General features: G+C 34.6%; 2 protein-coding genes and 1 pseudogene across 2 annotated transcripts; 2 read left to right on the top strand and 1 right to left on the bottom strand.

The window, feature by feature from the left end:
* Positions 1-5219: 5219 nt before the first annotated feature.
* Positions 5220-7035, bottom strand: LOC102629191 (UDP-glycosyltransferase 83A1-like). The gene is made up of 2 exons (XM_006482677.4): positions 6445-7035; positions 5220-6245 (listed from the first exon to the last, which is right to left on the bottom strand). The coding sequence occupies exons 1-2, from the start codon at positions 6923-6925 to the stop codon at positions 5353-5355; spliced, it is 1374 nt and encodes a 457-aa protein (XP_006482740.1). The 5' UTR covers positions 6926-7035; the 3' UTR covers positions 5220-5352.
* A 6676-nt stretch (positions 7036-13711) lies between these two features.
* On the top strand, positions 13712-15789 carry LOC102617978 (UDP-glycosyltransferase 83A1-like). The gene is made up of 2 exons (XM_006482725.3): positions 13712-14455; positions 14619-15789. The coding sequence occupies exons 1-2, from the start codon at positions 13972-13974 to the stop codon at positions 15521-15523; spliced, it is 1389 nt and encodes a 462-aa protein (XP_006482788.1). The 5' UTR covers positions 13712-13971; the 3' UTR covers positions 15524-15789.
* A 231-nt stretch (positions 15790-16020) lies between these two features.
* On the top strand, positions 16021-18089 carry LOC102617698 (UDP-glycosyltransferase 83A1-like; annotated as a pseudogene).
* Positions 18090-23745: the final 5656 nt, after the last annotated feature.

Genomic DNA, 23745 nt, shown 5'->3' with positions numbered 1-23745 from the left:
TCTAATGGCAAACCTTGTTTTGTCCGAAAAGTACCAAGGATCTCTTTCAGTTCAGACGTTGTTGATTCGGTTTGTCCCCCCGTGTCCGAAAAGTGCATTGTATTTATATTTTAATAAACGAAGGAAGTAAATGACAAGACAAAGCTTTTTCATATGATTCTACGTACTTGATTGATTGTCTTTAAATTGACTCACTGACAGACGCAAACACGTCAGTTGTAACAACAAAATCTGCTGCGCCCACATTACGTTAGCGAATGAATTTGGGAAAGCGAAATGAGAACAAATAGAAAAAGCTGAAGCTGAAAATTCTCTTTGGATCAGAAGATGGAGAATAAAGAACAAAGAAACAAAATTAGTCAATGCAATAAATAATGCTTTGTGGGGTTAGTTTTGATGCATACGAGGATCTGCCATTGGTAGGCAAGCAATCTGCTGACAACAGATGGTGGGGAATGCCTTGTTTCTGTTTTGTTTTCGTTTTCAACACCACCCAACTGACCAAACCAAAACACAGCCAAGAATATTTTACAAAACTCAAAGCACTTTTTCTTTTGTGCTATAATTCCACCGTCATTGCCACGTGGGGCTGGCTCTTTTGCTCATACAATCCAAATTAATGGGTCCCAACAGATCAACAAAATCACCTGGTGAGATCAGCCCCATTGAAGAAGGGCTTCTTTGATTTTGATAGTTTCAGATTTTGGATATTAATTTTTTTGCTGTGTGGTCCTACTAAGGTCCCTTCCTCTTCTCAAAGCCATTTATCGTGGGATATATAATTTTAGGTACTTTTGTTCTGCACAAAGAAGTATAATCTCAAAACTATAAACTACAAGGAAAAGGGAATAAATAAATAAATATAATCTCCCTATTGGATCGGAATTTGGGACACAAGTTTCCTAGTTTGTTATGGACTCTGCATCTCAAATGAATACTTGACACGTGCATTAGAGAGTTTGATACACAAAAGATTTTATTATGCAATCAAAATCTTAAACCACAAAGAAAAAAAAAATCCTTAGAAAGCAACAACACAGAAACCCAAAGAAACTTGGAGTGCAAGAAAACTCACTTTTTTTTTTTGGAAATTGAGACAGATTATTGCTTGGAGTGCAAGAAAGACACGGAGGTTGTGTAGGCATATCAGGTGATTGAATCTGCAATAAGTGTGGCTTGGTTCTTGAAGGTTGCAACATCAATGAATATGCTGAATGAAGAACATCCGCCGGTGATAACAATATAAAGATCCTAATCGTGCTGGAGGCCTTGCGAATCCTCTCCAAAGTAATTGGAACCTTGTAACTATGATGGCTAAGCAGAAGAATAATGATTCTCCAGCTAATGTTTTGCATTCAAAGAAGTGGCATGACCTGGAACAATGCTTAGGCGAAAGAGTCTTGAAGACGTTGCTGGAATGGCTGGTTGGCTAGATCTGGTTACAACTTACAACAATCAAGAATAAGGTCAATGAGATTTACAAGATTGTTGAGGAGCACTGTTCTCGCAGAGGAAGAAGGCTTGTGTAATCTTTGCTAGCTGCTTGTTCATTGCTTGCAGAGAAAGTAAGCTGAAGGAGTTTGCCCTTTTTTCCCCCTCTCTCTCTTTCGAATGGAGTTAAAGGGAAGGAGATTAACAGAGAGGTTGAGTTGATAAAGAAACATCTTGGAGTTGTCATGGGTGCTGTAAAAGCTGGGGAGTTTGTGAGAAGGTTTTGTAGCAATCTTGGGATCATGAATAATAATTTTATGATGGCCGTGGAATAGCTGATGAGTTTGATATGAGGAGAGCCCTAAGTCTGTTTTGGAAGCAATTATTTACATAATAACTTAGCTTTCTGTTGAGAAAAAGTCACTTGAAGATGTGTCAGCGGCTGCTGAAGTTTGCTGAAAACACAATCAAGAAAGTTTATATATAAAGATATTTTATGTATGTGCAACAGGGCTGGTACACAATTGGGTTGCTAAGGAAGAGGATGTTAAGAAACTTTGCGACAACCTTTGAGATTGTGAAGTCAACAATTTTGACAGTACTGTTTAGCAACTCATGATTGATTAGGGTCTGATAATATTAGCATCTGTAAGATTTGTCAATGACTTCCCTTACCTCGGTTTAGATCTTAATTTGATGGATTTCCCACAAAAGGAATTGCTTTTTTTTTGCCCCCCATGAATTCATTTATGTAGATAAAAAGCACTTTTGTCTTTCCGAACTCTGAGGTGGTACTTTATTCTATTTCTTCAATATCTTGGTCTACTCTGAATTTCTATAGTCTGTATGTGTAGTATTATTGTTTTTTGTTAACAAAAGAATAAGTAAAGTGATTTTTTTTTCATTAAATTCTAAGATGCGGTGAAGGGACCATTATTTGCTGGTAAAAGAAGAGCCCGAAGACATGAGAAGAATTTGAACCCATTAAAAGGGCAGTTCTGAGAGGCCCATTTTGTGAAAATCAACCACATAATAAGGGACAACTAAGATTAAAAAAAAAAAAAAAGAATAGATAGACACTTCATTACAGTGATTACGTTAAGAAATGAAAATTCACCACATAATGATAAAGTTTTAGCTCACTCCAAGCAAAATTCCCATAAAAGTGTGGTTTACGTGAAACTGCATAGCCAAAAACCCAAAAAAAAAAAAAATAATAAAGTGTTAGAATGGCTAATCCACATGGACGTTATGGTCATACCATATATATATATATAGTTTGTTATCCATGCATGCCTTTTGAAAATATGATCAGTATGTAAGTTAATTTTAAAACTTCACAACATAAATAAATATTTAAGACACACAAAATTCATTCAAGGTTTGAATATACTACAACAAAATCACAAAAAAAAAAAAAATGAAGTAATACAATAGTTGTAACATAATAGTAACCACCCTTAAAAATTAAGATCATTGACGACATCTTAAAGAATGGGAGTGATAGTTTCCAATAATGTTGCACCTTCCACCATAAAACCTGGCGGCTGCCTCTTTATACTGATGACTTCGCCTCTTGCTTTGGCTTCAGCCTTGAGTTCGTCATTCTTCTTCTTCTTCCTCGGCTTGATCTAAAAGTGTCTAAACTAAGGCAAGTGCAGAAGTATACAATTTTCATTTTGGAAATGAAATCCAGTCAGTCTGACACAAGAAACCACCAAAAATTTTACTTTTCAAACCAAAAGAAAGAGGGACAACTCCTAATTCAACAATTCCTATGAAAGAGACTGCTATGAAGATATTGAACCAAAATATCAACAAGGATATGCGCAAAAAAATTATAAATTAAATATGATCAAACCAACAGCATTATTGAGATTCAAATAGTCATACTTTGGAAGAATAATGTCCATGTTGTGGTTTAAATCTAGAACAGTACGAAATAGACTACTGACAATGTCACCAAGACCTCCAACTTACAAGAGATGTCAGAGATAACAAAGGACACGGAAATAAAAAAGACATAACTAAGGCTTTCATGTGCGAAATATACATGCATAGACACTCAAGTTTTAAATCACTTCACAGGATTAACAACCCCTAAATTCACTCTTATTTTAAAACCAATTTAACTGTTTTAGTATCACCGCACTTCTTTTTTATTTTTATTTTTATTTTTTGCAACTTCACAAGTCACAGATGCCCAAGTTAAATTACACAAATAGCAGTTGCAATTAAAGAATGTACAGAAGCCTTTTCGACAGGTCAGTATATTATCAATAATTCCTAAAAAAAAAAAAAAATTGTTCTATGGAACTATAAATTCTCTTTCTGGCCTAAAGTCATCAAGCAGTTACAAACAAAAATTACCAAAATCCTTTTTCAATACCAACCACCAAATTAACAATTAGAAAGATAAAGAATTAAAGGGAGAGACCGAGAAAGAAACAAAAAAAATGTATTAAATTTTGAAAGTGAAAAGGAAGAGATAAATGATAAAAGCGAAAAAGTGAAAAATTGAATTAAACAAAAAAAGAGGAATTGACTCTGTTCTATCAAGAGTCATTCTTCTTCTTGTAAGCATCGGCCATGAATATTTATTGGACTTTTTAATTCAGACAAACAATTCTCATCTAACGTAACTTAATAATTTAAATCTAACACAATTGAATAATTCAAATCAAAACCTAACATAAATCAATTTCAAAATCAAATTAAACCCCAACATAAATCAATTTAAAAATCAAACCGTACTAACTTGTTACTTGATGATTTTTGTGCTAAAGATAAGGCACGGTGGTGTTTGAGTAGTTTTTTGTCATGTTGCTTGGTTCGGAGCAGTATGTAATGGGGCTCTCAAATTTGTCATTAATGGCGGCTAACTTTGCACGCACTGTACGTTTAATAAAAATCCGCCTAACAACAAGATGAGCTTAGAAGTGGGGTGTGCTTCGCTAAATAGCGGAATGTACTTGGCAGTGTTGTGCACTCAACACTGGGCGGCTGTGTACTGTGGTGCGCTTAGCAACCATTCAAGTCCGGCCTAAAATATAGAATTTTCCACAATTGTCAATAGGTTAGAGTTTTTTAGAATTGTGCATTAAAGTCTTATAAAGATATCTATGCAAGTTGCTCGGAAGCTTCATGAGCTTGGCATCCAAGTCTATAAATACCCCATGGCACTTGCCATTTTTGCTCACCACACCAAGCATATTTCAGCACACACACAAGCTCTAAAGCTCTCTTGTATTTTCTCTTTGTGAGTAATAAAATTATACTTGACTATCTTGCTCTCTTTTATCTCTAGTATTGTTACTTGAGTAGTTTGAGAAGATCATTAGGCTTACTTAGCAACTTTTGTGTTAGAAGTTGTCTGAGTGCCGCACGGGTTGTTGCGCAACAAAACTCATCATGTTACAAGTAGATGTGAATGTGTGGCATAGAGGCGCTGGAACAATAGCTGCGGTGTTGCGTCGGAGCACTTCACGACGTCGACTAGTTGTGGCTGTTCTATGTTCAATGATAGATTCGGTGAAGAAGAAAGATTGAGTTTTGAAAAGAGAAATTTTGTTCCAAGCCGGAAGATCGTGTTTCGAAGAAGAATTATTTTCTCTTACTTTTGTAATGCTATCACGCATAATCACGACACCCCCATGGGTTTATTTTATGCGGCGGTTGGTGTATTGCAACAATAATATCATGCGGTGCAATTACGAAGTCAAATTTTAGCCAAACATGAGATTGTATTAATTTAATACAATATGGGATCATAATACCATGTAATGCTAGGTGCCAAACACATTCTTAATTAATTTATAACATAGAATGGACATATGAGAATTTCGAATGACTTCGATTTTAAACATGGTAACAACAACAACAACAATAATAATAACAATAATAATAATATATGGCTCAATTTCATGCGGGCCATTGCTTGATGGATTGAACGAAATTCTGAATTGCCTTGTTGGATGAACCACCTTCTCTGACACTACTGAGGGCTTTTTCCTTAAGCTTTAAGGCCCTTGCCTTAAAATTTTGATCACCGAGCACTTGATCCACCTTGTTCTTAATTTCTTCTCTTCCGATAATACCACTTTGGTTTCTTTCAAGCCTCAATCCCACCTTCCAAACATCACAAATGTAGGTGGTGTTCATGAATTGGTCAGCAAAGAATGGCCAGCACAGGAAAGGGACTCCGTTGCTCACACCTTCCGTGGTGGAATTCCAACCGCAGTGGCTCATGAAACAGGAAATGGAAGGGTGGGTGAGAACCTTCTGCTGAGGAGACCAACTGATCATCTGTCCTCGAGCGGCTACTCTCTCTCGAAATCCTTCAGGGTATGCATCATTTGCATCATTGGTAATATCTGGCCTCACCACCCATAAGAACGACCTGTTGCAGATTTCAAGTCCTAATGCTAATTCTTGGAACTGATTTTGCTCGAGTACCGTGTGGCTCCCGAAAGCAACATAAATGACTGAGTTTGCTTGCCGTTGGTCTAGCCATTCCAGACATTTTGAGTCTTCTGGCAAAAAGTGTCCTGCTGAATTTCCTAACCGGTTGCTTGCCAAAAGTGGTCCTATTGGAAGAAGCTCCGGAATCATACTGAATGCTCCACCCTCCAGCTCGTATGTTGAGTTGCATAGCTGGAAATCTGCCGCTCTCGTCGCTCTCATGTTTTTCACCATAAAATCAAAGAAGAATTTTTGCATGGTTAAGTCACCAATGCCAGTCCAAAATAGTTCTCCAGTGCTTATTGCAGGCATATTTGGTGCCAATTGAATCATTTGTTCCTTGATTGGAGTCCCTGATATCAAATTCTATACATTAATGATCAATACAACCATATATACAATGTGATCATGCGCGCATCTGTTACTTTACGACTTTTCACATCATTCTTCTGCCTACCGCGCACTCCTAATTACTTATTCTTATAATATAATATATTAATTAAAGACAGAACAAATTAATTATTAAGACAAAGAAAGAATTAAAAATCTTACCGTTACTGTTAATGACCCCATCCTCTATCAGCTTAGGGATACTGAATGTCAAGGCCACTGTTGCTGCTGAGGTTATCACTACAACCGCCCGCCTGAGTTTCATCTTCTCAGCGACTTCAATAGCCCACCCCGCGGCCCCATCTGCAATGAGACAAGCTGTTTTTTCACCTTCTCTTCCATGGATCTCTTCTATGAGCCCCTCCAGCTTTCCAGGCATAACCTGTAAACGTTTTTCTAACAACTTTCTCATATCACTCCTGTCATCCCATGGTTCCATTCCATCAGGGATCGACACCAGATGGATTTGCTCCCCAATGTAATTCTTTCCTTCTAATGATTCCAATACCCGCTTGTGATTATACTCCGAGTTCACAAATGTGATTCTCAGGCCATGCTTAGCCAAATTTTGTGACAACTCTAGTAAAGGAATTACATGCCCTTGTTCTGGATTCGGTATTACCACAACATGGGGACTGCTCATTTTTGTTTAAATTTTTTTTTTTCTTACAGATTTTTGTTGCTACGTATGAATTTATTAATTATAGGGACTGTGACTGAGGAGACAATGCTGGGTTTCCATTCTTCAACTGCATGTGCATCTATATATACACCCACGCACTGCCATGCCCGTTATGTAGGTTTAGCTTTTATGACGTAGGAACTTTTTTTAGGATTTTAAAATTTTATTATTTTAAATTTTTTTTTAGTTATTATGGTACGTATTTTAGTATTTATTTTCATTATATTTTTTTGAAAGTCCGAAAAAATTATATTAATTCAATCAACTTAGAGTCTAAGCATGTCCTCAATCAATCTCTTACTTTTTTTTTTTTTTTTTGGGTTGTTTACTTGTTTTGCAATAAAATTAGTTTTTTTTTTTCAACTTTTGTTGTTAGCAAGTTTCTCACTAAATTGTTTGAATTTTAAAATATATAATTATTGAATACTTGTTACATGATATTTATAGGATAAAGATATCCATTTGTTGTGAGAATGTGTCAACAAATGAGAATTTAACTTATTTGTGATTGTTTTATTTGTTGCTATGTTAAAATTATAAGTAATATACAACAACTCTTAATTAAGTTGTCATTTAAAATTAATAATTTGTAGCATACAAAGTAATTGAACTATCATCATGTGTGATAAGATATGAGTTTATTATAAATTACAGTATGACATATTCAATAATATGCTCCTACTCCTTACTTACAATGCACATAAATAGGCCGTACTATTATTAAACACGTGGTGCACGTGTTGCATGATAATAATGATATTTCTAGGATCGCTTTGTGAAAAGCTCGAGGGCCTTGTGAAGAGGCAGGCTGCCTACAAAATTCTACAAACATAGGCTTAATTATTACAAAACAAAATTTTATTGTCTTGTTAATAAGCAGAATTGACAGTGATTTTCCGATAATTTGTGGCTTACGCCGTGCCAACGGACCATGTCTTCGGACTGTGCATCCGTAGTTCTGATATTATAGACTAATTAAAAGTAAACTAGCTGTTGTAATAAAATCAAAATAAATAATAAAAAAAATCACCGAAATGGAATGGGCGTTATCTTTTATTTAAAACATTAAATTTTATTTAAAATAAAAAATAATAATTAATTTGTCTTTGATTATTTATGTTTATTTATTTATTTTTAAAAAGGGGTTTTATGAGAAATTTTGAGGGGTGAAGACAGACCTACTCTCTTACAAATTAGTTGGCATGTCGCTTCCATGTTATTTTTGATGGAGTGGGACTATTGGCACGCCTTTAAATATCTCTCAACACCTCTTTTCTTTATTAATCTTATTAGAATACTTAAAAATATTATAAAATTCTTTTAATACCCCTTTAATGACAAAAATGCCCTTAATTTAAATTTATTAGTATAAACCCCATTGTTTAATTTTTGATCCCTTGATTGTGGATAAAATTTAATTTTTGATCCCTTCTTTAATTTATTAGTATAAAATTGTCTAATATTATCATTGACTAGGTAAATCAATTATTTTTTGTGTGGTAACTTCAAACACCAAATCCTTAAAAGCACTTATATTAGTTTCGTATGGTGTTGCCCAGCCTTCTGCACATGGTTCATGATACTTGATTCAATCATTCGCAATAGGAGGAATAGGTGAAGCTGGAAGTATGAACACCTGCAGAAAAAAAGCCATAGAAAAATTAGTCCAATAATAAAGATATTGTAGCATAATTTGAATTTCCAAAGTTTTACATGCCTCTATGAAATGACTTCTATTAACAAATATAATAACAATGATTTTATGTGAAGAGCATGATAATGGAACAAACCTAAGAGGAATGAATGATTTTATGTCAATGATAAATTGATAATAGCAATGATTCTATTAACAAATCTAATAGCAATAAGAAATTTTTAAGGGGAAAAAATTATTTGATTTTGAGTTGGGGGTTTAATTCGAAATTGTCTTATTATGTAATTTTAATAAAGGTTAAAATTGTAAAATAATTAAAGGGGTGTTAAGAGGTATTTAGAGGGGTACCAATAGTCCCACTCTTTTTGATGTCGCACTCGGTAGGGCCAAACCAATTTATTGGCATTTTAACGAGGATTTGGACTGTTGGCACCTTTTAATGACGCCAATCTCCTCATAAAATATCTGTTCTTTTTAATACATTTTCTAGTTTTTAATTTATTTTTTATTGTTAAATTTAAAGTAGTACTCTTTTATTTATTTTTAAATAATTTTATTGTTACTCTACACGTAAATTAAAAAGTTTATTCGATGATAAATTTTTTTAATGTGAATTATTAACTTAAATCATAGTATTTTAAATTATAATTTGAAAACAATTTGAAGTAGAAAAATATTCAATAAGTAAGAAAAATTATTATAAATTTGTATAATTTATTTTAGCTAGATAGAAATTACAGGTAGAAAACTTAAAAAAGAAAAAAAAAGATAGATAATGAATGAAAATAATTTTTTTTTGAAAAAAAAATCTAAGTGTGTTTATCGTTAAATATAATTTTATTTGAAGTGGGGTATTATAAAGATATGTAGCGTGCCATAGCTTCACTCTTGAACAATTTTGTTTTCGAGTTGAGTGGCAATATTTTTATCTCATCCACCCCTCTAATATTCATTTTACATGTAAACAAAAAAAAAGAAAAAAAAAAAGAGGACAAATAATTAATTTTTAAAGTAGTGACTAAATCGTTTTTTGTTCAATTAATCCCAATCGTTAAACAACTTATTCATCTTCCTGACTCCTCAATCTTTGAATTGCTAAACCAGCACAGTGAGTACTCAGGACCAAATCATTCTATTCATTATATATATAAGATCCTCAATGTTTCGCTTCTTACTGCTCGACGAGCTAGCTTGGCAAGAGGTTGGTTGTCCGATAAGATTCTCAATAGACAGACACATTTGAGTGATCTTCTTCTTCTCTGCAGTAATGTCGATGTAGGTCTGGACATACGTATAATATTACAGTGAGGATAAATTGAGTATTCAGAAGAAAAAAACAATTTTAATGCTAGTCATCCGGTTGGTTGAGAGGGGGGCCGGCTGATGAAATAATATCTGGGGTTCAGGTATCACGACTCTCTCATGTTGCACTCATTGGGCCCAAACAATTTATTGGCATTTTAACAAGTTAGTTGGCAAGTCGCGGGTTCTTAACATTCGACAAGAGCCGCTCACTACTATGTCAGTGTAGAGCCCACTTGAACATTTAAGATTTAGTCAATTTGGGTGGGTAGAAAGAAAATATTAAAAATTTTATAAATATTTAATTTGAATAAATTTCATCCATTAATTTATTCTTGGTTGAATGGGTTTTAAAATATATAAAGATTAGAGTACTTTTAGAGACTGCTCATCCGACTCCTATATAATCATGAATTTTAGTTAAAGTGGGTAATTGGAAATTGGGTCATTGGATTTGAATCCAATGACTTATTATTTTATTTTAAAAGCATTTTGGTTAAAGTACGACACCTCTTAATCAAATTTAGCTCTCTCTTTATATATTTAGGAGTTTCTCTAGTGAGAATATCCTTATTTTGTTAAAGCGATAATATCATTAATATATAAAAAAAAAACACATTTCAATATATTAAAAACTTTATTTTTTGTGTTTAATTTATTAAAATCTATGTTTTTTTCATTAAAATTAAGATGTTCTCACTAGTGTATGTGTGTGTGTGCACACATATATGCACACAGTTTATGTATGTTCAGAGTTTGGATTTATTAAGGTTTCCACACTTTAATCTTTTCAAAGTTATACAATGAAATTACTTTCATCCAACTGCTCAATTTTTTTTTTCATTCTTAATATTTCGCAAGTTTTAAATGGAGCCAAATAAACTTCACCCTAGTGGCTCAGCCAATCCCACTTCTTTGTTATTAATTAGTACATTGAAAAGTTTAGTTGTAGGTTACAATAAATGTAACTTTGGAAAACCCAAACTAAAATTCATATAATTGGTCTTCTAATTTTTTTTTTTTTAAAGGAACCACCCAAATCCACTTTCAGATCAACTTTTTTAGGGTGCATTTTGAATTGAGATTGGGTAGCTGTAACTTAAACGCTACAGCACTAAAGTGTTTGATAAATACTAACTATTGTAGGTTGAAAGTTATGTTAATATATTTTTTCACTTGTTTGATAGAAAATTTATTATATTTTTAATGATTTTGTCAAAATTATTATTTAAAATTTATATTTACTACATATTATTAACATTTATTTTATATTTACAGTTTTTTTTCCTACAACAACTGTAGTTTAAAAATTACAACACCTCACTTTTAAACAGAACCTTAAAATAACCAAATTTACTAAATTTACTGATCAGCAACTTCCAACAGATAATGTTGCGTAGACTTCTATTAAAGGAAGGGTTTGTCTACCTTGGATCAGCTCCAAGGTAGACCACTCACCACAACCATTGGATGCATGTACTTAAATTTAAAATAATTGTGACAGAGTGCATTCAATGGCTGTGGTGGGTGGTCTACCTTGAAGCGGATCTACGGTAGCCACTCCCTTAAAAGAATCATCGTCGCGCCACTTGTAGAAGCCACCTGAAGTGGTGCCGTCATGCGAATCATTGGGCCTCAGGATTCAGAGAATTTACAAGTTGTATTTGCAGTCCAACTTTGTTTTCGTTGCAGGATATATTTTTGGTACTACAATTACTCTATTTAAAAATAGTAAATAGAGAAGGAAAGATTGATCCTTTAAAATTTGGCCATTGCAAGCATGAATTTCTTCACCTTAAACCTTAATTCATCAAGATTCTGTTAGAAACATGCAAGTTTATAAGCATGACAAAATTATAAACAGCAACCAATGACAATACAGCTGAAAAATAAATTAAGTGAAATTTAGATAAATATAGTAACTAAACAAAAACTGTAAACAGTACAAAATTATAGAAAAACTTCGAGACCTGTACTAGACAGTTTTCTTAAACAATATTTGCTACCTATGGTCTGGTGTTTTAGGTTCAAAAAGAAGCTGTTCCCGCAAAATGATTCTAGCACACCTCTGAATAATTTCTCGGCGAATTTCCAACGAGTTTGAAACTTTGAATTCTTTGACACGAATAAAAAGTTAAAAGAGGACAGAAATCTCTATGCACTTAGTTTTGTATAATGAATGTTGTCCGTTTAAAATGAAAGAAGCATTTAATTTATAGGCATTGAGAGAGATATTTGGTCTAAAAAACTGGATTAAGGAGCTGTAATGGCTGCCTTAAATTAAAAGCTTCTAACCATCATAATTAATTCTAAGCTTAAATTGATAAAATCATAATTCAAGTAGTTTAAGAGCCAATAAATTAATAGAAATTGTAAAGAATGTGGCTGAGGCAAACCTGAAACAATTTGGCTAATGTTCGTGGATGCAAGACACGGGTGCACACGAGTCAAACTAATCAAGTCAGGATTTGCATCCCTAAGCAGGCGTGCACAAGTGAGAGTCTTCATACTTATTTCCTACCCGGATACACATCAGTAATTACATATAAACCTTCCATGCCATTTTAACTTTCTTTCTCACATGAGATAAGTCCATTTTTCTTTAATTTTTTCAATTATACAGGTGTATTTTGAGTAGTAAATTTTTATCTATTCAAGCATCATTTTGAGTATATAAATATGCAATTTTGATTTTCGAAGTATTTGCGGAAAAATGAGGGCCCCTAAGAATGATTATATATATGTGGTAAGAGGTAAAAAGTAGAACATGCCGGTTACACTCATGCGGTAACTTTAATTTCCTTGTTGTGTATTCAACTTCAGGAACTCCAATTAGGAAGCAGATGATCCAGTTGGCACCAAATATGCCTGCGGTAAATGAAAGGTATGAGAGTGGCAGATAGATTTCCAATTAATTAAATAAAGTTTGTCGTCAGCTGCCGGCCCTGACATTCACCAAAATTATTTTAGTAACCAGCAGAACCTATGCCAGCAGATCTTATATGTAAAGAAGAGCAGTTTGAAGGACATGGCAACAACAAAACAAGAAACATCTGTCTCTGTCTGACTGTCCGTAATTAAGTTGGAAGAGAACAAGAAATTAGTTCATTTCGAGGGATGCATATAAAGTTTCTGCATAGGATTCATCAGCAGGGTTAAATCCAATCTTATCAAGGAAAAAGCTCTGAGTAGTGTCAGAGAATGGGTAATTACGGCGTGTATAGGCGATTGATGGCGGCATAATATACCCAATGCTTAGTTGAATTCTCCGGCACTACTCACTCTCAGCGGCTTTTTCCTTACAAGCGAATTGTTCATGCGATTAACTTGACAATTCTCATGCTGAACCCCTTCACCTTAATATTAGCTTTGATTGATCAAATTCTTGCATGCATGAGCATGAATAATTCACTCTGCAGGTTTTATTTTTTCTTGGTTAAAGATTACAGATATGATAAAGTTAGACGGCATGTTTAGAAATCTCGCCATTGTTAGTTTGTTAGTCATATTTGTTAACCAAATAGACCAAAACTTACTTTTATTTAACGATTTACGAAATTTATTTCACTAAAAGGCATCTCATTAATTTCACCAGATTGTTTAGCAAGTTTAAATCTGATCTTATCAAGGCAGATTTTCACATTGCCTAACTAAGAAGAAAAATCAACATTTAACGGCTACAAGCTGAATTTCTAGACGCTCGATCTTGTTCTTGCATGAGAATGACATTGGACTTAGAACAAACATGAAAAACAATAGCAAGCGATGAAAGTGAAGCAGCATTTTCTTTATAGCATCGTAAACGGAAAAACTGTAAATTAAACCATAAACAAAAGAACTCAGCTTATTTGGTTCCCCACTTGAGTTTCAAATAAGCATCCATAAACAAGAAAACAACAAAGTCTAGCTAGCATTGGGTCCGATCCTCATCAGTATATTATATTCCTCCCTCACCTCCTATATAATAAAGTAACAGGAAATAGAACTCAGAAACTGCAATTAGCTGGGCTTGACAGCTGAATAATAGTAGGAATAAAAACCATAAACAGAAATGCTCAGACGACCACATGTTTTAGCTTTCCCTTATCCAGCACAAGGCCACGTAATTCCATTGCTGGAAATTTCACAATGCTTAGTTAAGCATGGCGTCAAAGTCACATTTCTCAACACTGACTATAATCACAAGCGGGTCGTGAATGCATTAGGCCAAAACAATTACATTGGAGATCAGATCAAGCTGGTATCTATACCTGATGGAATGGAACCCGAAGGCGATAGGAACGATCTTGGTATGTTAACCAAAACAATGGTTCGAGTCATGCCTGAGAAGCTAGAAGAGCTCATAGAAAATATCAACAGACTAGAAAATGAGAAGATCACTTGTGTGGTTGCTGATGGGAGTATGGGGTGGGTAATGGAAGTAGCAGAGAAGATGAAACTTAGGAGGGCTGCCTTTTGGCCTGCAGCAGCAGGACTACTGGCTTTATCTTTCAGTGTCCAAAGGTTTCTCGATGATGGAATCGTAGATGATAATGGTAAGTCTCTGTGAAAAATATAATATTAGCTTATGTACGTTCTCCCTAGGCACTAGGCAGGGAGACCATACAAGCAGCCAGCAGGAGCCTAAAAATGTAAATCATTCATATTTTTGTTTTAAATTGTTATATATATAATTTTTTTTTTAATCTCTTCTTGTAGGAACTCCAGTAAAACAACAAATGATTCAATTGGCTCCAACCATGGCTGCAATCCATAGTTCAAAGTTAGTGTGGGCATGCATTGGGGACTTTAATACACAGAAAATCGTCTTTGATTTTACAATTGATAATAATGAAACTATAAAGAAAGCAGAGTGCCTGATTTGCAACTCAACTTATGACCTTGAGCCCGGAGCATTGGATCTGATTCCAGAATTTTTGCCCATAGGACCACTTTTGTCCAGCAACCGGCTAGGAAATTCAGCAGGATACTTTTGGCCAGAAGACTCAACTTGTTTGAAATGGCTTGACCAACGGCAACAGAATTCAGTGATTTATGTTGCATTTGGCAGCTTCACAGTTTTCGACAAAGAACAGTTCCAGGAGTTGGCATCAGGCCTTGAACTCACCAACAGGCCATTTTTATGGGTTGTGCGGCCAGATATTACGAATGATGCAATTGATGCATACCCAGAAGGTTTTCAAGACCGAGTAGCCACTCGTGGGCAGATGGTGGGGTGGGCGCCGCAGCAAAAAGTTCTCACTCACCCTTCAATTGCTTGTTTCTTGAGCCATTGTGGCTGGAATTCCACAATGGAAGGTGTGAGCAATGGGGTGCCTTTCCTGTGCTGGCCGTACTTTGCCGACCAATTCCTGAATGAGAGCTACATTTGCGATATTTGGAAGGTGGGATTGAGATTTAACAAAAACAAAAATGGGATCATCACAAGGGAAGAAATTATGAAAAAGGTGGATCAAGTGCTTGAGGATGAAAATTTTAAAGCAAGGGCTTTGGACCTGAAAGAAACTTCATTGAATAGTGTTAGAGAAGGTGGTCAGTCTGACAAGACTTTCAAGAATTTCGTTCAATGGATCAAGGCTGAGGCCTCGGTACAAGTTGCCTAGAATTAGAACAATTAATGTTGAGAAAAATTACATCCTAGCAATTGCACTTACGTTCAGATATTTGGGTGAGATTCTCTCTAGATATATTATATTATTACCAGAAAAATAAAAAAGATATATAGCATTTAATTCTCTTTTCAGAACAAGGTATCAAACAAGTATCGTTCCTAGCAAAAACTGTTTGATTTACCAAGGAATGCCAAGTGTTAGCATATGTATATGTATTATGTTTAATATCTCTATACAAGCCGCGGCAGTTTGAAAGATATACCAGTAAAACCTCCATTATTGAGTATTAACACAGAAAAGGAAAGAGGAATGCTGAAAATAGCAACCCAGCTCCCAATTGCAGAGGGATAATATCTGTTCATTGTCACACACTGAGGTGCTTTAGATGGAAATTCAATCAACTAACGCCCGTATGTTCAAAGGCGCATTTATGCTCTTGAATACAAAATGGTTCTGACAACAAACTCTTAGAAATTGTCAAGGAAACATCATTCTAAACGTCTTGTGCTCCAAGACCTGGTTACTAGGTGCCTACTTGGAAACATCAAGGCCAGAAAGAGATAAACCAATAAGCCAAAATTTGGCTTTAATTGATTTCAGGGCCGGCATCTAGTCTTTCTGCATAGGGTGCATCACTTTTGCTTAACTTCACACCAATTGCAGATTTTTCCATGACGCAAATGAAAAATCTTGCGTGAGAATGAAATGAGGTATAAAGCAAACATGAAAAGCAACAGAGAGAGTGATAAACCCAAAGCAATCCCACTAAGCATTATAAAGACGAAAGAGTAAGCTGAAACCATTAATTTAAGTCGATAACAAAAGAGCAAAAAGAAATGAACTGAGCTGAAAGAATCCCCACTTTGAGTTTAAAATAAGCATCAATGCACAAGAAGACACCAAGTCAAGCATTGGCTCCTCAGTCCATTCCTCCCGTGACTCCTGCTTAAGTAGGATCGAATTGAACCCAGAAACTGCAACTAGTTTCAATTTGCTGAATCTCTAACGAATAAAAACCATAAACAGAAATGCAAAGACCCCATGCTCCAGCACAAGGCCATGTACTTCCATTACTGGAGCTTTCGCAATGCTTAATAAAGCATAGCTTCAGAATCACATTTGTCAACACAGAGTATAATCACAAGAGGGTTATCGATGCTTCAGGCCAAAAAAATTCAACTGGGGACCAAATCAAGCTGGTGTCAATCCCGGATAGAATGGAACCTGAAGAAGACAGAAATGATTGGGTAAATTAGCTAATGCAATTTATAAAGTCATGCCTGGGAAGCTGGAAGAGCTCATAGAAGAGATCAACAGACAAGAAGATGAGAAGATTAGTTGTGTCATTGCTGATGGGGCTATGGGTTGGGCTATGGTAGCAGCAGAAGAGATGAAAATTCGGCGAGCTGCATATTTGGCCTGCAGCAGCTGGACTACTGGCCTTGTCATTCAGCATTCCAAAGCTTCTTGATGATGGCATCATTGACAATGATGGTAAGTCCCTTAGCCTTAGTTACTTAATCAGCTGATGATGAAATTCATTTCCTTATTCATTTCAAGAACAGCAATCAAAAAGCATATGATTCAGTTGGCTCCCACCATGGCCACGATCCACAGCACAAAACTGGTGTGGACGTGTGTTGGGTCTTTATCACATTAAAAATAGTCTTTAATTATATGTTTAAAAACAATGACGATGTGAAAAAGGGAGAGTGGATGCTCTGTAAATCAAAGTATGACCTTGAACCTGGAGCATTGGCCTTGATTCCAGAACTTCTTCCACTAGGACAACTTTTGGCAAGCAATAGGCTGTGAAATTCAGCGGGATTCTTCTGGCCAGAAGACTCAACACTTGTTTGAAATGGTTTGACCAACAGCAACCAAATTCAGTCATTTATATTGCTTTCGGCAGCTTCACAGTTTTCGACAGAATTCTATTCCAGGAGTTAGCATTAGGCCTTCAACTCACAAACAGACCCTTTTTATGGGTTGTGAGGCCAGATATGACCGATAATTCAAACGATGATGCATACCAGAAAGGATTTCAAGACGGAGTTGGCACTCGTGGGCAGATGGTGGGGTGCGCGCCGCAGCAGAAGGTTCTTAGTCACCCTTCCATTGCATGTTTCTTACGCCATTGTGGCTGGAATCCCACAACGGAAGGCGTGAGCGATGGATTGCCTTTCCTGTGCTGGCCATACTTTGCTGAGCAATTCCTGAATGAGAGCTACATTTGTGATATTAGGAAGGTGGGGCAGAGGTTTAACAAAACCAAAATGGGATCATCTCAAGGGAAGAAATTAAGAAGAAATTAACAAGAAGGTGGATCAAATGCTTGGTGATGAAAAATTTTAAAGCATGTGCCTTGGAACTCAAGGAAAAGGTCTTGAACTGTGTCAGAGAAGATGGCCAATCTAACAAGACTCTCAATCAAGAATTTCATCGAGTGGATCAAAGCAGAGACTCTCGGTTAAGGCAGCTCAGCGAAGCTACCATTATTGCAGTTTTTTTGTTTTTCCATACATACGTGCGTACGTACATATATATTCCTATGTAAATACACACTTGTCACACATATATTATGTGAGTGTAGTACAAGAGAGGGATTCTAGAATCTCTCCCATTAAATAGTATCTCAAATATTATTCAGTAATATGTCAACAAGATTTGTTTTTTTTTTTTTTCTTTCAAAAAAGTAAACAACACCATTTTTGATATATTAAAAAAAGAAAGAAAAAAAGAAAAAATTTCTTACCGTTTTAATATGCATGCGGCTACAATTTTGGATACTGATTAATTTGTCTGGACATTCATTCACCTTACATAGCTACCTACGAAGTAAATAAAATGGGTCAACAAATAATAAAAAATGAGAAGAAAAACATTTCAAAAATGTGAAAGAAGGGGAGGCAAAAGATTCTAAAATTTTGGCTTTTGTCACATGATGCTCATGGCAAGATGAGTAAATAGTCACTGTATCGTTACCACCAAATCCAATACCAGAATGAAGAAAATGAAGAAAATCAAAGCTAAATAACGCTCCCAAGACTTTGAATTCACATCGACCTCTTTCGAGTTCCAATACCAATCATATGTATAACAAGGCCGCCGTCACTACTCTTCAGCCGCCAACCAAGCCTATCTCATTCATGGCTAAGTCGAAATGATTGTGGTGTAAAGAAGTGAAAATGAAAAATTTAGCTTCGATTTTTGTTTGATGAAGGTCCAAGGAGAACATTTTATTACATGATGGTTAATAAGTTAAAGCAGGTAATAACATGGTTTTCAGTGCATTTTTTGTTTAAGTTTTGATTTTTTTTTTAAAAAAAATTAAAGTAATCTTTTACATATTCACCCTCGTATACTAACATTATATGTGTATTTATACTTAACAGGAGGGGAGGTATGTGTGAGAATATAAACAAACTCACCATGTAAGGTAAATACTTCAAACCCCAGGGGAGGTGCGTAAAAATTACCTTTTTTGTTTTTTGTTTTTGGTTTGCTGTGTAATTGCAATTTGCAAACAAACAAATGAATGCCAATGTCGCAAGAAATAGAGTGAAGTGTCATCAACGACTCTCACTCTCGCATACTTTGATACAGTCCCATTGTATATAGAGAAAAGGACATTCAACCCCCCAACGTTTAGGAAAATGGACAAAAAATTCCTGAACGTTTTAAAAAGGACTTATAACCCCCTTTCTGTTAATAAACACCGTTTGTTTTAACAGTAAATTTATTTTTAATTTTTAATTAGCATTATACCCTTATAATAAAAAAATTAATATATTAATTTGAGATATATCATAATTAATAATTTTTTAAAAGCTTAAAATTGAGATACAATTATTTTTTTACCAAAATTATTTACTATAAATTATACCTTTCTAACAATAATAATATGGTTTTGATTCCTCAAAGAAAAAAGGTTTAATCAAATTTTGTTTTATTAGTAATAATCACATATGAAAGGTTTGATCATTAGAAAGGTATACTTTATAGCAAATAATTTGGACAAAAATGTAATTGTATCTCAATTTTTAGTTTTAGAAAATATTAATTGTGACATGTCTCAAATCAATATATTAATTTATATTTATTATAAGGGTATAAAGTAATTAAAAATAAAAAATAAATTTACTGTTAAAACAAACGGTGTTTATTAACGGAAAGGGGGTTATAAGTCCTTTTTGAAACGTTGAGGGGTTTTTTGTCCCTTTTCCTAAACGTTGGGGGGTTGAATGTCCTTTTCCCTTGTATATATGTACGCGTATGACATGGGATGTTGGCTGTGAAAGAGCTGTCACCCACTTCATCACAAGCCAGAGAAATTTTGAGTCACAAACAGGAGAAAATATATATATATATATATATATATAATGATTTTACGAGTAGGAAACGCAAAAGAGAGAAGGTTCATGAGATTGTGTCATTCATCATCATATTCATAAGTGGTCACAAGGGTTTTTTTTTTTTTTTGGCTAATCCGCCATTAATTTTTAGTTAAAATTTTCAAATTACTTTTTACGTTTGGAGCCTTGTTTGTACCTTCTAACGTAGCATTTAAAAAGATAGAATAACTAATTTGAGAAGTGTATTAAAATAAACTTGCGACCATTACAATTAATAAATAAAGTTATAATTCGGTTAGACAGATAAACTCGTGATTTCAACATGACCCTATCCCCAGGACCAGGAGTAATTCTCTTCGGCTAAAGCTGAAGGTCGTCCTCGAAGGAAAATTGATTAATCTTATAATTTTGCTATTCATGACCGCTTGATGTCTTTGGCACAAAAGTTTAGATCTATTTTTCTATATTAAACTTTGCGTCTTCATAATCATATATAGTGATTTTTTTTGAAACAGAATTAACTTAAAAACTCGTGCGAAATTACAATTAATTCACTCAAAAATAAATTTGAACTCAAGCCAGAATAAATAAATTATAAAACAGATTCAAATCCCAATGCAGATACTGGGATTCTTCACATTTTCACCAAGAACAAGAAATGAAGTCACCGAAAAAGGACAAAACTGAAAACATACATTTAAAAAGAAAATTATAAGAAACGCCGAAGACATTAAGATAATTAATGTTAAATCTCCTTACCATCTTCCTGCTCTCCGTCTTTGTGTCCCACCAAACAAGGTTATAATGGCAAATCCTTAGCCGTGCATTAAAAAAAATAAAAAAATAAATGTATAACAGAAAGAAATTAAGAAGAAAAAAGAAACATATCTCATAAAAATTTTCATTGATAATAGGTAAATAAACAAAAGAGGTTGCTATAATAATAATACATCAACATTATCATTTTGGTCCTCCATGCTAGTTGCAGATCCATAAAACTGAATCAAACTCTGCAAAATGAGCACTCTGGTCCTCAAAAGAATGATATAGTCAGCTGTTTCTTGAAACAACTGATCAGCTTTCACTGACTTGTTATCGTCATCACCGTTGTTAACTTGGCCGCTAGGAATTAGGTTTTTGAGAGCCTCCAGCTTTGCCGAAACCTTACCATTGTTACTGACGAAGCTGCTTCTGCCTCTGCTTCCGCTTCTGCAGTACGAACTTATTGCATGAGCTGCCCTTCTTCTTCTTCTTCTTCTTAGTAGTTTTGTTCTTGTTCTTCTTAAGGTGGTTTTGAGAGCTTTTTTGGTTCTCATTCGAGAGAAATTAAGACTTAACTAAGAGAGAGGAGCTAGAGAGTTTGATGAGCGAGTTGAGTAGGGGACTATGGGTTTAAGTAATGTTGAGTTTGGATTTTGCCATTTCTTTTTGTAGGTACTTCCATATTGCCATTGTATTGTCTTCGGCTGTGCTTTATTTATTTATATTTATTTGCTTTTTTATTTTTCGGAAGATATAAATGAACCATGCATGGAATCATCATTAGGCCCTTTGATTTGATTTAATTTAATTAATTTGAGTACGTAGGATCACTCCCTACGTACAACAAAACAAAGACGAACTAGATAATTTCATGCATGCGTGAAAACTGAATTATTAATTTACAGTAATATTTAGTTTTTTTTTTCCGAGAAAAACACCCATTCTCACCTGAATTAATTAAAGAAAAACTGCTGGAAAAGTTAAAGCAAATTAATAGAAGAGAATATAAATATATCTACCATATATCTAGAGCTAGCACAAGTTGCAGTCCCTAAGGCTAAGGAGAGAGCATGCAAAAGCCTGGCCTGTCTGTAATGGCACATGTTAAGTTGGACACTTGATGTTCTTCAATTCCTCAACTACCCTCCTCATATTCTTCCCATTTTCATGTTGATTTTTCCTTTTTTTTTTTTTTTTTATATTAGTCAATGGATTAATACATAAGCTATTAGAGAAACTGTTGCAGCTAAAAGATTTAATTAAGCTAATTAACAGTACAAGTATGAGTAGGGGCTTAAGTACTATATAAATCTATTAAATGGAAACTTCCGACGAGGTTGCATTGCAACCGAGAAAGGAGTGGTACATATACTATTATGTACTCTTTTATTCTTACTTTTTCAATTAATGTTTGGTTTATGCGCTTCAATAAGATTAATAAGTGGGATTTGGATCCAAATTTAATTCTATTAGGTTTATTACATGCCAGCTCGATAATAAACAAGACTATATATCATATATCAGTATGGCATGCATGCGTTGCATATTATTAAACACACACATGACATACGCGCGTGTGTGTGTAGTGTGTGTGTGTATATACAAACATAGAGAGAGAGAGAGAGATAGAGATAGATTAATGAATGAATTAATTAATGGGAACGGATGGTAGTTTAGATATAGTGTGAGAAAAAGAGGGGCAATTCATCAGTGAATGAAAAGAATAGAAAGTAGTGACTAGTGAGGCAATGTTATTGGGGTTGTGGCTTCCCTAAAGGGTGCATGTGAAGGTGATATGGGCCAGGCCAGCAAAGCCCTCCAATATGTGGCAAAGGGAGAGAGAAAAAGGAAAAAAGCACATGGGAAAGCACATGCAATTGCAATTGCAGCTTTGAGTGAAGAGAGAGAGAAATGTGCGTGACAAAGGCGAGACTCTAGCTAGACAGTGAAGCAACATCAATTGTACACCATGTTCTCCACATTCCCTCTGCATGCTAAGCCTTACATATACATACTGATCGACTCTTCAAGTGGAACTGTCCCTGCATTTCCTTTCCGGCCCCTACCCGGCCATATGGTATATACCCCCCTCCTCCCTTTCTAATTCACTAGGGTTTATCATCTACTAATACCATATACACACACACACAAAATGGTGTACGTACGCCGTTGCATCATCTGCGTTAATTAGCTAGAGATTTTAAGTTTTGTGTAGTAGAGATTCAGATTTTGCGTAGAGATTATTAATTAGCAATCTTGCATATATATGTATGTGTGTGTGTGTGTGTGTGTGTATAGAGAGAGAGAGAGAGAGAGAGTTGCATGTATAAATATTTGCCTTTCTCTTAGCTTCATATATATTAAATGGTTTAAATTAATTATATAAGTCTAGCAAACATATTTCTTACCTAACGCATGCATAATTAGATTCACTAATTTAATTAACGTGTGAATAATTAACATTTCAAGTCCAGAATCATACATTATGCACATGCGCGTACTTAATTTATTGTGTAAATTAAATTCGAGGAAGGACAGAACTAATTGATTGATTAAAATACAACATAAATTAAATTAATTAATTTTAATTACATAACACTTCCTGGCTACCATTGCAAGAGTAAGTGAGTAACACATATAAAAACTATTTTTTTTTCTTGTATCTTAACAGCATCACAGGTCATAATCACCATTCCTCTCAAATTTATTTATTCGTATCGATTTGATCAAAGCTGGCCATCAAAAGTGCTTGTTGCTTGATTTGATTTGATACGCACGTTAACCCTCCTTGGGTTTCAAGCTATTAAAATCGGGCATGTGTGCCATGTGTAACAAGTGCATGTGATTATATTAATTCTCGTTATCTTAATGCATGTTTGAAAACCTTTTTCCCAATAAAGCTCGAATAAGGTTAGAGAGAACTCTCTCAGAAAAGCTGCCTTTACAACCAAACTTTAATTACTCTTTGATTTGGATAATCATAATGACCTTCTCCTGGATAAATTGATTAATTAATTCTCATTCTATTTTGAAACGTGGAGTGCTATTACTGGTTTATTATGAGTGTGAGGCGTGGTAAAATACTAAGTTAAATTG

This window comes from Citrus sinensis, chromosome 6 (assembly GCF_022201045.2).
Source record: "Citrus sinensis cultivar Valencia sweet orange chromosome 6, DVS_A1.0, whole genome shotgun sequence".
In the NCBI taxonomy this organism is placed as follows: Eukaryota; Viridiplantae; Streptophyta; class Magnoliopsida; order Sapindales; family Rutaceae; genus Citrus; species Citrus sinensis.
This window is presented reverse-complemented; position numbering and strand designations above follow the sequence as displayed.